The sequence below is a fragment of the Fistularia commersonii genome, chromosome 1 (assembly GCF_037954325.1).
Source record: "Fistularia commersonii isolate RoL2024-O1a breed Wild chromosome 1, RoL_Fcom_v1.0, whole genome shotgun sequence".
Classification (NCBI taxonomy): Eukaryota; Metazoa; Chordata; class Actinopteri; order Syngnathiformes; family Fistulariidae; genus Fistularia; species Fistularia commersonii.
This window is the reverse complement of record NC_141284.1, coordinates 27,716,017-27,728,870: the sequence shown is the minus strand read 5'-3', so window position 1 is coordinate 27,728,870 and position 12,854 is coordinate 27,716,017. Positions and strand designations below refer to the sequence as shown.

The 12,854-nt window shown below is 42.8% G+C and overlaps 1 protein-coding gene across 1 annotated transcript in view; it reads right to left on the bottom strand.

Moving 5' to 3' along the window:
- Positions 1 to 361: 361 nt before the first annotated feature.
- nin (ninein (GSK3B interacting protein)) overlaps positions 362 to 12,854 on the bottom strand; it is a 28,617-nt gene continuing 16,124 nt past the window's right edge. Inside the window, exons 17-29 of the mRNA XM_086154592.1 lie at positions 9,625 to 12,006; positions 9,157 to 9,255; positions 8,985 to 9,054; positions 8,730 to 8,897; positions 8,526 to 8,642; positions 8,292 to 8,405; positions 8,019 to 8,165; positions 7,591 to 7,710; positions 7,341 to 7,475; positions 7,156 to 7,257; positions 6,441 to 6,533; positions 3,452 to 3,565; positions 362 to 1,764 (exon numbers count right to left, since the gene is read on the bottom strand). Coding sequence (XP_086010718.1) covers positions 1,549 to 1,764; positions 3,452 to 3,565; positions 6,441 to 6,533; positions 7,156 to 7,257; positions 7,341 to 7,475; positions 7,591 to 7,710; positions 8,019 to 8,165; positions 8,292 to 8,405; positions 8,526 to 8,642; positions 8,730 to 8,897; positions 8,985 to 9,054; positions 9,157 to 9,255; positions 9,625 to 12,006 — 3,877 coding nt within the window. The 3' untranslated portion in view covers positions 362 to 1,548. The remainder of the gene's footprint in view (positions 1,765 to 3,451; positions 3,566 to 6,440; positions 6,534 to 7,155; positions 7,258 to 7,340; positions 7,476 to 7,590; positions 7,711 to 8,018; positions 8,166 to 8,291; positions 8,406 to 8,525; positions 8,643 to 8,729; positions 8,898 to 8,984; positions 9,055 to 9,156; positions 9,256 to 9,624; positions 12,007 to 12,854) is intronic.

Below are 12,854 nucleotides of genomic sequence, written 5' to 3'. Positions count from 1 at the left end.
TATTCTCCCCCTTTTTTATAGTGTTTATACAATTTCCCACTATTTATTTATTAAAGTTATGTTTTACTTGAAACTCTGGCACAACAATTTCCTTCAGGATAAATAAAGTTGTTCTTATTCTTATCAAATTCATCAACATATGAAGGATTGGTTATTCTGAACTGCTGATGACTTATACTATATAATAATAAACTGGTAAATTCAAGTGTCCAGTCTAGATACCTGATTTAACCAGTTTTAAGATCTATTTGTGGACACCTTATCCCTCTGGGGAAGTAAAAATCTCCAACTTCTGGTAAAAGTCATTCAATTAAAATAAACAAAGCAGACAATCTATGGATTACTTTAATTTGTACCAGTAACAAAATAAAATAAAATATTTACCCTGTTTTCAGCATCAGTGCTTTGCATTAATTACAAAGACAAAATACAGGTTGAACAAGAGTCCATAATTATGGTGTAGTATCGAATGTAGTTTTACATATGAACAACTTCAATATAACATCGGATGTACACAAATATATAAATAGCAAGTATTTCATTTTAAAGTGAATGTAACATGTCACATGACTAAACTCTCAAAAAAAAAAAGTCACATGATTGTTATTCAGCTCTTATAACATGATTAACAAGAATTGAAGTTTGAGCGTTCAATACAATCTCCATGACAACAGATGAAAGAACACTGACAATAAAAAGGGAACTCTGCAGTGCACAAACCTGAATCAAGGGTGCTGATGCAAATATAACCCTGAATCCTTCACGGTTCTTCCTTGGTTTACTAAACCCATACCTTCATGATAAACCTTGCGGATTTACATAACCTTCTTGCAGTAAAAAGGTTTTTTAAAAGAAAAAGTGCACGTTAGCATCAGTTTCATAAGTAACATTCTCCCCTTTGGAAAGAGAAAGCCGTTGTCATTGTAAAATAACACAGGAGTCACAGCGATCACTTTAATTTAAAAAAAATAAACATGTAACCTCTAGTTAAAACCATCTTCCAAATCAATTTTCAGTCCTGAATTTTGATTTTGAAGATTAATATTAAGTCCTGACACTGCCTGGGTTTTAACTCCAGCACTGGATGTTAAATTTCTAAACAAAGTGTAACATCATGACGTCTCTAATTATTTGCTGCATGTGGCAGTTAAAGGCCCCAAATGTCAATGTAGTGAAAATATATTATCAATAAAAAACTGAATTTGGGCTTTCTGCAATATGAGCATTTGCGATTTACTATACTAAATATATAAAACACAGACCAGGAGATTAATTTGTACTAGAATTTTTTCCACCAAATACTGGGTGCCGTCTTGTAAATTCCAGCAGGGATTTGGTTCGAAATTATCGGTACAACACGTTAAATAGAGTTAAATATTGTCGATGGATGAATCTGAAGCAACGATTAAAACATTTTACCATTCTAACATATTTAGTTAGATTGATTGCCCCGGTGCTCAAGGCATGTAACACTTAGTCTTTAGGGTGAATTGTAGTTTTACTCAAGTCTTTACACCTCGTGCATCGTAAAAGATTTCGGTTGAGGCCTCAGGCGCATTGGAAGTTGTACGGCGGTGACGTGAGGATCGAAGGGTTGAGCTCACGTACGATTTTGTTGAGGGTGCTGATCTTTTCTCCAAGGAGGTAGTTCTTCTTTTCGGCGACCTTCTGCCGCTGCTCTGTCCTCTCCAGAGCCTTCAGCAGCTGGCCGTTCTCCACGTAAAGGTCTTTGATCAGCACATCTGCTTTGCCATTCTTGTGCCGCTGGAAAATGTTGAGAGGTTCAGTGGTTGAGGCTTCGACAGTTCCAGTTCATAATCTCACTTGATTCACTTAGAAAAAAAAAAAAAAAAAAAATTAAATCGACCAGTTGATTATGTGCGCCAGCTTTTTTTGGGGAGGGGCTTTCAAAATCAATACATGCAAAAAAACAAGCAAAAAAAAAAAAAAAAAAAAGGATTCTCCACTAGTTTGCCTGACAAATTTATTGCTACGCTACATCTTTTAACCCACTAATCCTCAATAAACACATTTAAAAGGATCCTTATCGCAAACAGTTTGTTTTTATTACACACTGTGAGCACAAGAGCTGCATTAGGAGAGCAGACCCTCAATTATTCTGTCATGTTTCTCTTCAGTGGCGCTCCGCAAGATGCCTACAAACTATTAAAAACCGCATTTGTGGTGACGACTGAAACTGCAGCAGCACAGAGAAACTTTTTATTTATCAAATTCAGGCTGCAGTTGCAGCTGCAAAATTCATCGTCTAACTGTGGTATTCCATTATGTGTTTATTTTATATCTATATATACACTTTTTTTTTTTTGGTTCCCCAGTAGATATTTTGTCAACAACTCTGCTCTGCAAATAACAAGATGGCCTGTTTTCAAGATCCTGAATAAAACTTGATTTAATTAAGAAGAAATTACTGTCATAACGATCCTTTTATAACTTACAATTTAGCAAATGACCTCAATGTATTTGTTTTGAGTATATGCCATGGAATTTTCCATGACGAAGCAGTCTTGGACGTGAAAAAAAGGCCAAATGAATATTGAAACTGTTTCTTCCCAGGATGTCCACTACCCTCTGGAGAGCACAACCCATTCAAAAACAAAAAGTATTTATTTCTTTGAATTCATGTACCAGGGTGGTGATGATGTAACTGGCACATTGCTGGATTTTGTCATGTGGATATCTCGGAGCGGTTTTCTTTAATAAATGTCATCCACACTCCAAATGGACACCCAGTGCTCATGTTTTATACTTGTTACAACTAAATCCAGTGCTAGTCCTCCAGTTAAAGGTCACCATGGGCTGCTGAGACCTTCATTCTGAGAAGGCCTGTATATGTCCTTATTCAAGAGATGTGACCCAGTTGTTTTGTTAACATTGTTAGAATCTCATCAAAATTTACCCAAATAATAGTTTGCGGCATGATGGACCCACCCATTTTTAAAGTGATCTCAATTTTGATGCCAAACATGAATAGGGAAAAAGCTACGATGAAAAATAACTGCGCGCGCACACACACACACACACACACACACACACACACACGAACTGTTATGACATTGAAGTACTAGGTTGCATTTTAAGGATTTAAATGTATTTTTTTATTAATCTCCACCCCAGTGAATACCATGTGGTACTTTCAAGAGTATTTTTGAAATCAATAAATCTTTCTTCTGAAGAGGGTCGATCTACTCACCTGTTCGTCAAAAGGTATTTAAAAGCTCCAGGGACAGATTATACTTTACATGCTGCTGTATTATCGGTTTTCCTTAAGTGTTGGATGATGAAACTTGTGTTCTTCAAAGATCCAAATCCATCTCGACATCAGTGCCAGTCAGCACAAATTATCTCAACACCAATGGTTTTTTTTTTTTCCTGACAAGTCATGCCATGTGTGCTTCAGAGACCATCCTGATTTGTTTTTGTTTCAACTGACCTGATCTTTAAGCTGAGCAACCTTCTCTTTGAGCATCAGCTTGACATTATGAAGTGACATCTCAATTTCCTTCATCCGCTCCTCCATGTTCTTCATTTTCTTCTCCCTGTCATCCTGGTGAGAAGACAGCGAAGGAAATTGTCAAACCGCTGCATGAGATGTTCAATAGTAACTAAAATTGGTTGAACTTTAACCTGGTGTGAGTCAGACACCAAATGTGAGAATTAAAACAAACCAAAAAAAAACCCCACACCACATTTGTTTCAACTACATCCTTTATTTGTCATCGATTTGCCTTAAATGCTATCTACATTTCTAAGACGAAGAAAATCTGCTAACCCCCCCCCCAAAAAAAATAAAATAAATAGTTATAAAATTATGTGATGTATTTCAGATAAAGCTACAAAAATAACAGAATGCATAAATAAAAATAAACGCTGACATGAATCTATAAGAAATAAATAAAATAATAAAATAAATTGCAGTAAATTGAAGTCTCTCTGAATGACACAAATACGACACAAATGACGGTAAAAAGACATGATAGACACTACTAAAGACTGAAGACAATAATTCATTTGGTAGAAAGATAGGTGGTTTTCTAACATTAAAAATTCAAAAGTGTGTGACGCGTTTGAACAGTCTTGGATCGAGACGAGGACAACCCAGCGAGATGCGTTTCACTTTGGTTGAGCAGCAGCATCGGGAAGGCCCAGGAAACACAAACAACACAAGAAGGTAGCTTCAACGGACATTCGATTGTGCGTCGTGTCAAATAAGATATTCAGTCACAAATAGACAAATCAGGGAAAAAAAAAACAAACAAACAGGCGGCTTCATTTAAAAAGCCCGACCGGGCCGAGTCACAGCTTTTAAAAGGAGATGAACGGCTTGATTGTTGGGCCCCGATCTCGTCACGACCGAATGCTCCCCAGCGATCGTGAGGCAAACTCTTAAACAGCCTCGGAGGGTTTACCCTGTCTCACAATCTGAAAATGGAACAAGTGCAAAACAGAACATTTTTTCCTGTTAAAAAAAAAAAAAAGACTCCCTGTAATCAGGACACATGCTCAAACCAGACGCAAAGCATCTGGTTTGAGCAACAATTAGGTTGTGTCTCAACACAACTCTGTAGTCTTTACAGACATGGAATTGGACTTGACAGGTCATTCATCGCTTTGAAACTGTAACCCTGACGTCAGAAATCCCATTGGGAAAAGAAGCGGGTATTTTGAGAGCTATGCTGCCACCTAGCAGCAGTGCAGTACAATCACACATTCATGCCTTCTGAATCAGGCGCCGCACACTGAGGTCAGTCTCCTGTGAGGATGCAGAGGCTCAGGACTGTGCCAAAGAGTTTCAGCAGAGGAGAGGACGGAGGAGTACAGTCTTGGAGGAGGAGGAGGGGGAAAAAACAGAGGCGAAAGTGAAGAGCGGGGGAAAGACGCCGGTGTTACAATCCACCGATCCGACGGTAGCTGTCGGCGTGACCGGCCCGCTGCTCCGGCATCACTCCCTGGAGAGAGAAGGCAGGTACACTTCACCAGAGATCTAGCCCCTCTGTTCCTACAAACTACTCGCACACTGGAAGTCATTCTTTCAATATTAAATACAGAATGGGATGGGATTGCATCATGGGATGGACATTTGTGTATCAGAGCCAGGCAGAGGAGGACTACTCTGATAAAAACAGAACCCAACTGATGAGAGTCCGCTGATTTTACAGACAGGGGTGTATTTATAAGCTACGGTTGGATGGACATTTTTGAGGATAAATATTCAACATGTAAATAATATGATCAGTTGCTTGGATGTTGCCATTTGACTGAATGTACGGTAGATCATGGCAATAATGCAAACCAAGAGATTTAGATACTGATGGATAGCGGACGTTGATATTGCCTTGTTCACATGTTTGATTTTGGCAGGTAGACATCCAGATCGTGTGAGATTATAATGTTGAGTAGGTTTAAAAAAAAATATGAGGCTTAAACTGAAAGACAAAAACAATATGTGTTGAATTTGCACTAGTAGGATAGCATTTAAATGCCCGTCGGGGGGAGGGGGGTGTCCTGTATCGGTCGGGCTCTTTCGTGTTAATATGAATACATGACTGTGCGGGGCATTGATGGCGACAGTTTGCTTAAGATGAAAATAACTAAAAGATGAAATAGAACTAATATGTCCTGAAGGTGGAATGAGAGTTTTCCGAAAAACCACGGCTAACTACATCAAACCCATGGTGACAGGTGAAAGCCTGAACCACATGACTCTCCAGAGGGTGACAAATGGGGAACGGCGAAGGAAACCAAAGACGAGGGAGTCCAAAAGCACAGCTGAGACAAGACAGGTGAACAAAACAAATAACCAAACCTAAAAAATAAACACCAAACACACACACGGAAGATAAGGTTGGGAGGAGGAGGAGGAGGAGGAGGAGGAGGAGCAGCAAAGCAAAGCCGGCAGTCGAGCAAAAGACGAGACATCGACAGCAGCTTTTCATCCAGAACGGTCGCTGGATGACTGTGTTTAAGAATTTACTTGCTGCAGATGGGATTTTATTTCAATACACTTTTGGTGCTAAAAATTGTCACCGACAGCTTATCCCCGCTTCCAATTGAACACGAAAAGAAGAGTGTGAAATCACGCAAGAAAATAAAGTCGAATCCAAACATTAAAACCAACTGCCAGCAAATAAGTCGTGTGGGGTGCGAGATGCCCTCAAAACCACATTCCATGCAATGAGTCTAAACCACCACATGATCTCACAGGGTTTCCAAAGTGACATGTAGCCATTCCTCATGAATACATGGTCATCGTGACACCACATGAGGTGGAAATGGGACATGAAAGGGGGGGGGGGGACACTGAGGGGACGGTCAAATGAATGAAATATCAAACTATACATCGATCGGCCTTTTTAGATGACAGAAAAGTGGCCGGGACCCTGCTGGTTCGTCTCGGCCACGCCGTTCGGGATGCACCGTACCTGCACGTGGTCTGGATCTTCAGCATGATGTTGTCCTCTTGGCATCCTGTGAGGAGACGGGGGCAGAAGTCCGGCAAAATGAGCCTGAAATGACTGAAAGTACGGAGACCTGAGTAAGATCAGACTGAATACGCAGACTTGATTTTATGAATTATCATGCATGTTAGTGTGTTTATTCTAAGATATCGGAAAAATAGCAGGATAAACAGGAAGAAGGGGGGAGAAAAAAAAACTCTCTAAATTGGATGAATCTCTGAAGGGAATATTTGTCTCCCAGAAGTTCCAAAGGTAAAGTCCACTTTTGTGCATGTTTAGTTTGTAACCTGAAAAATTCACCATAGTATCCAGGATGGATACTATGGGATGTCAAGGCTGTTGGACTGACATATTATGAAAGGTGTTCAAAAGCATAAATAAAGATATTTGACCTTTCAACTTTGGTTTTAGACCCTGGCTGTGCTCAAGATTTATAGAGCTAATATCCTAATCCTAGCTCAGTTAAAACCTCTTGATTTTGTCCTTTTTGAGTCTTATCACCAGCTTCAGATGGGAGGACCTCCTTAGAACAAGATGCCAGAAATGTTTTTGGGGGGAGAGAAGAAAAAAAAAAAATGAAAAAAACTTTTGTAATTAATCAAGATGAACCAGATGAATCCTTTGACAGCCCTTGTGAAAGTCTTTCCATTTTCGCTAAAACTCTTGGGCCGTCACCTACCTCAAGCAGCTGCGCAGAGAGTCGAGCCATTTGGACTTTGAGCATTTCATTTTCTTGCTGAAGGGTCTCCAGCTCTGTGTGTCCCTCTCCAGCTTCACTGCCCTGCAAAAAACAAGACTGCGTTGCATATTCACACACCTTAAGGGGAAAAAAAAAGGATACGTTTAAAGTAATGGAGCGCTTACTTTAGTCAGCTCCTTCTGTGACTCAAGTTCCTGTTTCAGAGCAGCATTCTCCTGCTCCAAGGCCCTGACCAGTGAGGTCTGACTGAGGTGCTTGTGCTGCTTCAGGGACAGAATGGTTGCATCAAGCTGTCGGACCTGCAGAGGTGATAGGATTGATTGATTGATTGATAATGATATGATTAACGGGTTCTTCTATTCCGGAAAAAAAAAAGGAGGATATCTGTAGGCAATCTTTCCTGAAAGCCTTTACCTTTTCTTTGGACTGCACAGTGTCCTCTTGTTCCATGTGTGGAGACGCCTCATCTCTGTGAAGCTTTTTGGTTTGATTCTGCAGACCACCGGAGTGCAAAGTCATCTCCGAAACATGGTTCTGTCATGAAAACAGCAAAAGGAGAAGAAAAAAAAAAAAAAAAACACGATTGTGGAAAAACACGTGAATCATCTAAATACCCGTCATAAAATAGCCTTAACAAGGGGAGGGGGATACAATTTGGATCTTCAGTTACTTTGATAAATTGTATTCATTTTTTGCTAAAAGTATTAAAGTCCTATTACATCCACATGGTATACAAAGAATGATCACCTATCGACATGAGAATCTTTTACGCTTATCTATTGACTTTGCCTTAAAAAGTCGAGTATCAGCTACAAAAGTGACCGGTATTCAACAAGCCCTACTTTTTCACTGGCGCTCTGAAGCTGTTTCTGTAGCAGCGCGACTTCTTGTTTGAGAGATTCCCTCTCCTGCTGCACGTTACGGAGGTCCGACTTCAGACGAGCACTTTGGTGGTTGACGGCCATGAGACTTTCATCCATCGTCTTCACCTGGAACGGACACGTTTCAGATACGCGATGTTAGATCCACCTCTGTCGAGAGCGATGGAAGCGCGCTTTCCCAGTTTCACGGGGGGAAAAGACGAGAGGATTTCGTCGCCGATAAAACAGGCTTACCCTCTCTTGAGCTTCGACCAAGTTTTTCCGCAGGTCCTCCGTCTCCTTCTCGACACCTCTGCGCTCCCCCACCAGATGACTGAGCTTATTCCTCATTGAGTCCACCTTGATCGCCTAAGAAAGAGGAGTTCCATCAAAACACAGAAATATCAAGGAGATTTTACAACATTTCCTCAGAACGTCGATCACGGGTTGTTTTTCCGACCGTCAAAGTGCCTGCGCCCTGACGCTCACCTTGTCCCTGAGTCTAGAGATCTGCTGTGACAGGTGAGCATTCCTGTCTTCCAGCCGTGCACTGTCCTTCAGCGCTTTGGTCAACTCGGCCTCCAAGGCGGACACACACACTGCCAGCTAACACAAAACAGCCACCAGTCAACTCCCGGCCGGGACCGTCGCGGCGCTACGACGACAACCCGATAGTCCGAAAACGCGATTTACCGTGTTTTTCTCTTCGGCGGTGAAATTCCCCCTCCTCTCGTTCTCCTTCATCTGCTCTGCCAGCTGCAGCTTCAGCTTCTCCAATTCGGCGGTGTCCTGGGCGGTCTTCTCGGTCAGCATCCCGTTCTCGTCACTGAGTTGCTGGCTATGTCTACGAAGCGCCGACATCTGCAGAGGAGCAGATCCGTCTGGTGAGGCGCTCCGGCGAGCAAAAGAGAACATTTCAAGAATTTGACCGATGTAAGTGGCTCTTACCTGTTTGTTGAAATTCTCTTCTGCCTTTTGAGCCGAAATTTTCTCATTTTCTAAACACTCCAGTGTATGTCTAAAGTGTAACAGAAAACACACCGGTTTTTATTCAAATAAATACTCTAGAATTTAACAGTAACAATTAAGTAAAAAGAAAGGCTTTTTTTTTTCTATTTACATCAATTCGTTCTGAGCCTCTTTCAAGTCCTCCTCCTTTAACGCAACAATCTTCTGCTGGAGGGATAGATTCTCCTCAGTGAGACGAACGGCTGCCGATCTACCGCAAGACAACAACAACAACAAAAAAAAAAAAGTCAGTAAACGACATCCGTGCAAACTACGTTGAAAATTCTCAGGAAAAGAATTTAATGAAACTAAATTTGACTCCACAGACGTGCCAAGAAAAACACTGAGCGCTACATGATCAACCACTCACACGTTGAACCTGCAGTGCATCGCATCTACGGGGAGCTAAGAAGCTAAGTCACAAGTGTTCAAAGGTCACAAAGGTCCAGCAGCATCTGCGTTCCTTCTGGAGGATGGACATCTAGGCTCTGTCGTGCTCGGGAACAACAGGAAGCAGGACAGCAGGGTTGGGATGACAGATCACTGCTAACACGGGATCCTAGTTTGTCCCGGACTTTACCTATGAGCCTGCGTTGTTTGGCATAACATCTGAGACTTGTCCTGGAGCTCTGTGATGGCCCTGCGCAGTTTGGTGTTCTGCTGCTCAAACTCCACGCAGTCTTCTTCTATGCCTGACAGATGGAGCTTGCGGTTTCGATCCAGGAGATCCTCCTCAGATGGAGTTTGTGGGGATTCGGTGTCTGCTAAAAGGCTGTCACCCTGTCTCTCCAGTTCACTGAACAGCTCCAGTAGCTTACTGTTCTCCTGTCGCATCCTGCCGAGCTCCTCCGCCAGGGAAATGTTCTTGTCTTGGAAGTCAGGGAAAACGTTTATCTTGCTCTCGAGGTTCCAGACCCTCTCTTCGAGATCACGGTTTTGGTCCTTCAACTGAGCATTTTCATACATGCAATCTTCATATCGGATTTGGAGCTCCGTCATTGTGAGGACCTTCATCTCCAAAGCTTTGATGTGCTCCATCAACAGAAGCATTTTGAATTTGAGGCTGTAGTTCTCCTCCAAGAACTGGTGGCCAGTTCGCATCTTTTCATTATTATGGGCCAAGAGGTTCTCCAGCAGTCCCGTTTTCTGCTGAAGCAAAACAATTTTCTCATGCAGGAGAACGTTCTCCTCTACGGCCGTGCTGTACAAAGCCTGGAGTTTCAAAACAGAAGCGTCCTGATCGCGCACGCAGCCGCCGCGCTCGTCGTCCGTATCCGCGGTTACGATACCCCAGCCGGTGACTGCGCCACGCGGCGCTTCTTCTCCACACTCGTGGGAAACAGTAGAAATACAACTATGCTCCGCATCCTCGGGCGACGGTGCGAAAGGGTCACCTGTCTCCTCCGGCGCCGGGGGGTCGACCGCAGTCTCATGATGCGTCTCGTCTTCACGGGAGGAGCCTTCAGAATCCAAAACTGGCACATCTTGAGGTTTGTGATCCTCTTCACATGACTCAAGAGTCCCTCTGCTCATACCGGCAGTTGCATTTTTGTCAATCTCTACACCTTCCAACGCCTCGAGTGATGAGATAAACTCCTCAACTTGTTGCTGCTTAGCAGCGTCTATCCTGCCTTCGCGGGTCTTCAAATCCAAAGAAACGCCGCAGTGATTCGCCGCAGTTTCGGAGACGTGCGTATCAGGGTCTTCAACAAGGTCAGGAATTGAATCCCAGGCGTGATAACCATCGTGTTCGGCGTCAACAACAACTTGATCGTTGTGTCTTTCGTCAACATTGGTATTTTCGAGCCACGAGTTATCGCCCCTTGTTATCTCAACATCAGCAGATATATCGTGTTCCAGATTCTCAGAGGCAGCCATACTTCCATATGACCTATTTTCTTCTTCCGAAACGCTGTCCGGAGAGCCTCCGCCACCATTCTCCTCATTAAAAAGGGAATCCACTGCGTAAATCGCGAGGTTCGCCTCACTGGTCAAGTCGGTTTCGGCCAGATTTCGTTGACCCGAATCGCTCGGGATTGGAGGTGAACACGTTTTCTGATTGAAGGCATTTGCAAAGTTCTCAAAAGAACTTCGAACCAGCGCAGAACGGTCTTCCAGGTTGCCCGAAGTTACATTTGGCATCTCCCTCGTGATCGCTTCTGTATTCATGGGACAGTCGCTCTCAAGATTCTCTTTTAGCATTTCCTGAAGAACAACTATATGTCCCTGCAATTCCTTCCTGTCCCGCTCCAAGTCCTGAGCTCCTTGGTTAAGAAGCCCCTCGAGCTCTTCTATCTTCATTTTCAAATCGTCCCGCTCGGTCAACAGCTCGATCCTCTCAGTTATCTGCTTCTCAGAGATTGAGAGCATTTCGTTGTATTTTGCTTGGAGTTCTGACTTGCTGCTGAGGAGTTCTGCTCTCTCCAGTTTATAGTCTTCCATCGTCCGATTGAGCAGCAGTTCAGTTTCCATTGTTTTTTTCTCATTCTGAGCAAGTAGCACCTCGTTGGCCCGCAAGTTGTCCTGAAGACGGTTGTGAAGCTCGTTCAGTTGTCTGCTGAGATCAATTTCTCTGGTCTGGGACGCACTCGTAACGCTGTCCAGCTCATTTTGTAGCTGCAGGTTTTTCGTTAGCAGCGCTTCGAGTTTTTCTTCGTTCAGTCGCTCCAGCTCGCGACGTTCTTTAGTCCATTCTTGACTTTGGCTCTCTCTTTCTTGCTCCACAGTTTCCTCGGTCATTTGTCGTTGTTCTTCGGCATTTTCGATGGCTTTTCGCAACTCCGCCTCCCAGTGGAGCTTCTGCCGGGCATGGCTCTCCGACAGCTCATTCAGCTGAGTCTCGTACTGCTTCTCAAGTCTTAAAACATCGGCCTGAAAACGTTCTGCAACAGTCTGCTGGTCACCTGTGAACCGCTCCTCCACTTCCTTGATTCTTTGGGAAAAGCTGATCTGGATTTCCTCCCTGCGTACGGTTATTCCATAGTTGTTACAGCAATACTTTTCAGGTACACAAACCATAGTGCAATAAAAATATGTCTGGACAAATAATTCAAAAAAATGCAACTGTACGTAATTTGGAAAACAATTGCCTTGCTTGAAAAGGTCAATACAAAAACGTTATTTTAAATTAAAAACATCCGCCTTCAAGCCTCTGTTAATCCATCCAAATAGATCAATATTTGTTATTCCAACCAATTTATCTGATGAGTTTACATTTGTTTAAACCAAAAAAGGATAATATTCTTGGCTTGACAGAGACATCCCTGGGTTTTCAGCATCGGGAGGTTGCCCAGCAACCATTGGAGACTCCCAAGCTACTTTATAAACTAGTCTCCAGAGAGCCACTGCTTCTGGCAAAGTCGACCGCCAGAGAGCCGCAGAAACCTTTTTACTACCGAAATTTTTCAGTCTGAAGAAAGATGGCAGAAAATGTTCATTCTGGAACTTTCAAGGTGCTGGATTTTTATGGTGCAACAAGAAGCCAGGATGGTCATTTCTACTTGCTTCATGCTATATGTTCCCCAGATGGTCTTTGACTCTACAAGTCCTGGGGATTCAAGTATTTGGAAAATAAGAACCACCACAATAGCTGCTGTATTTTATCATTCAGAAACAAAGAATCAAGTGCTGCTTACATTTCCTGAGGGACGAGGAGCAAAGACACAATATTACATCCATGAAGTAATTTTTCCGATCACGCCGACGCCACGAGGAGTTGCGGCTTCGTATGCGTACGAGTTAAGATGTGCAAACTCCACGTCTGCTAATGATGCACGTTTCAGAATTTTACAGGACATGCAATCTCAAAAG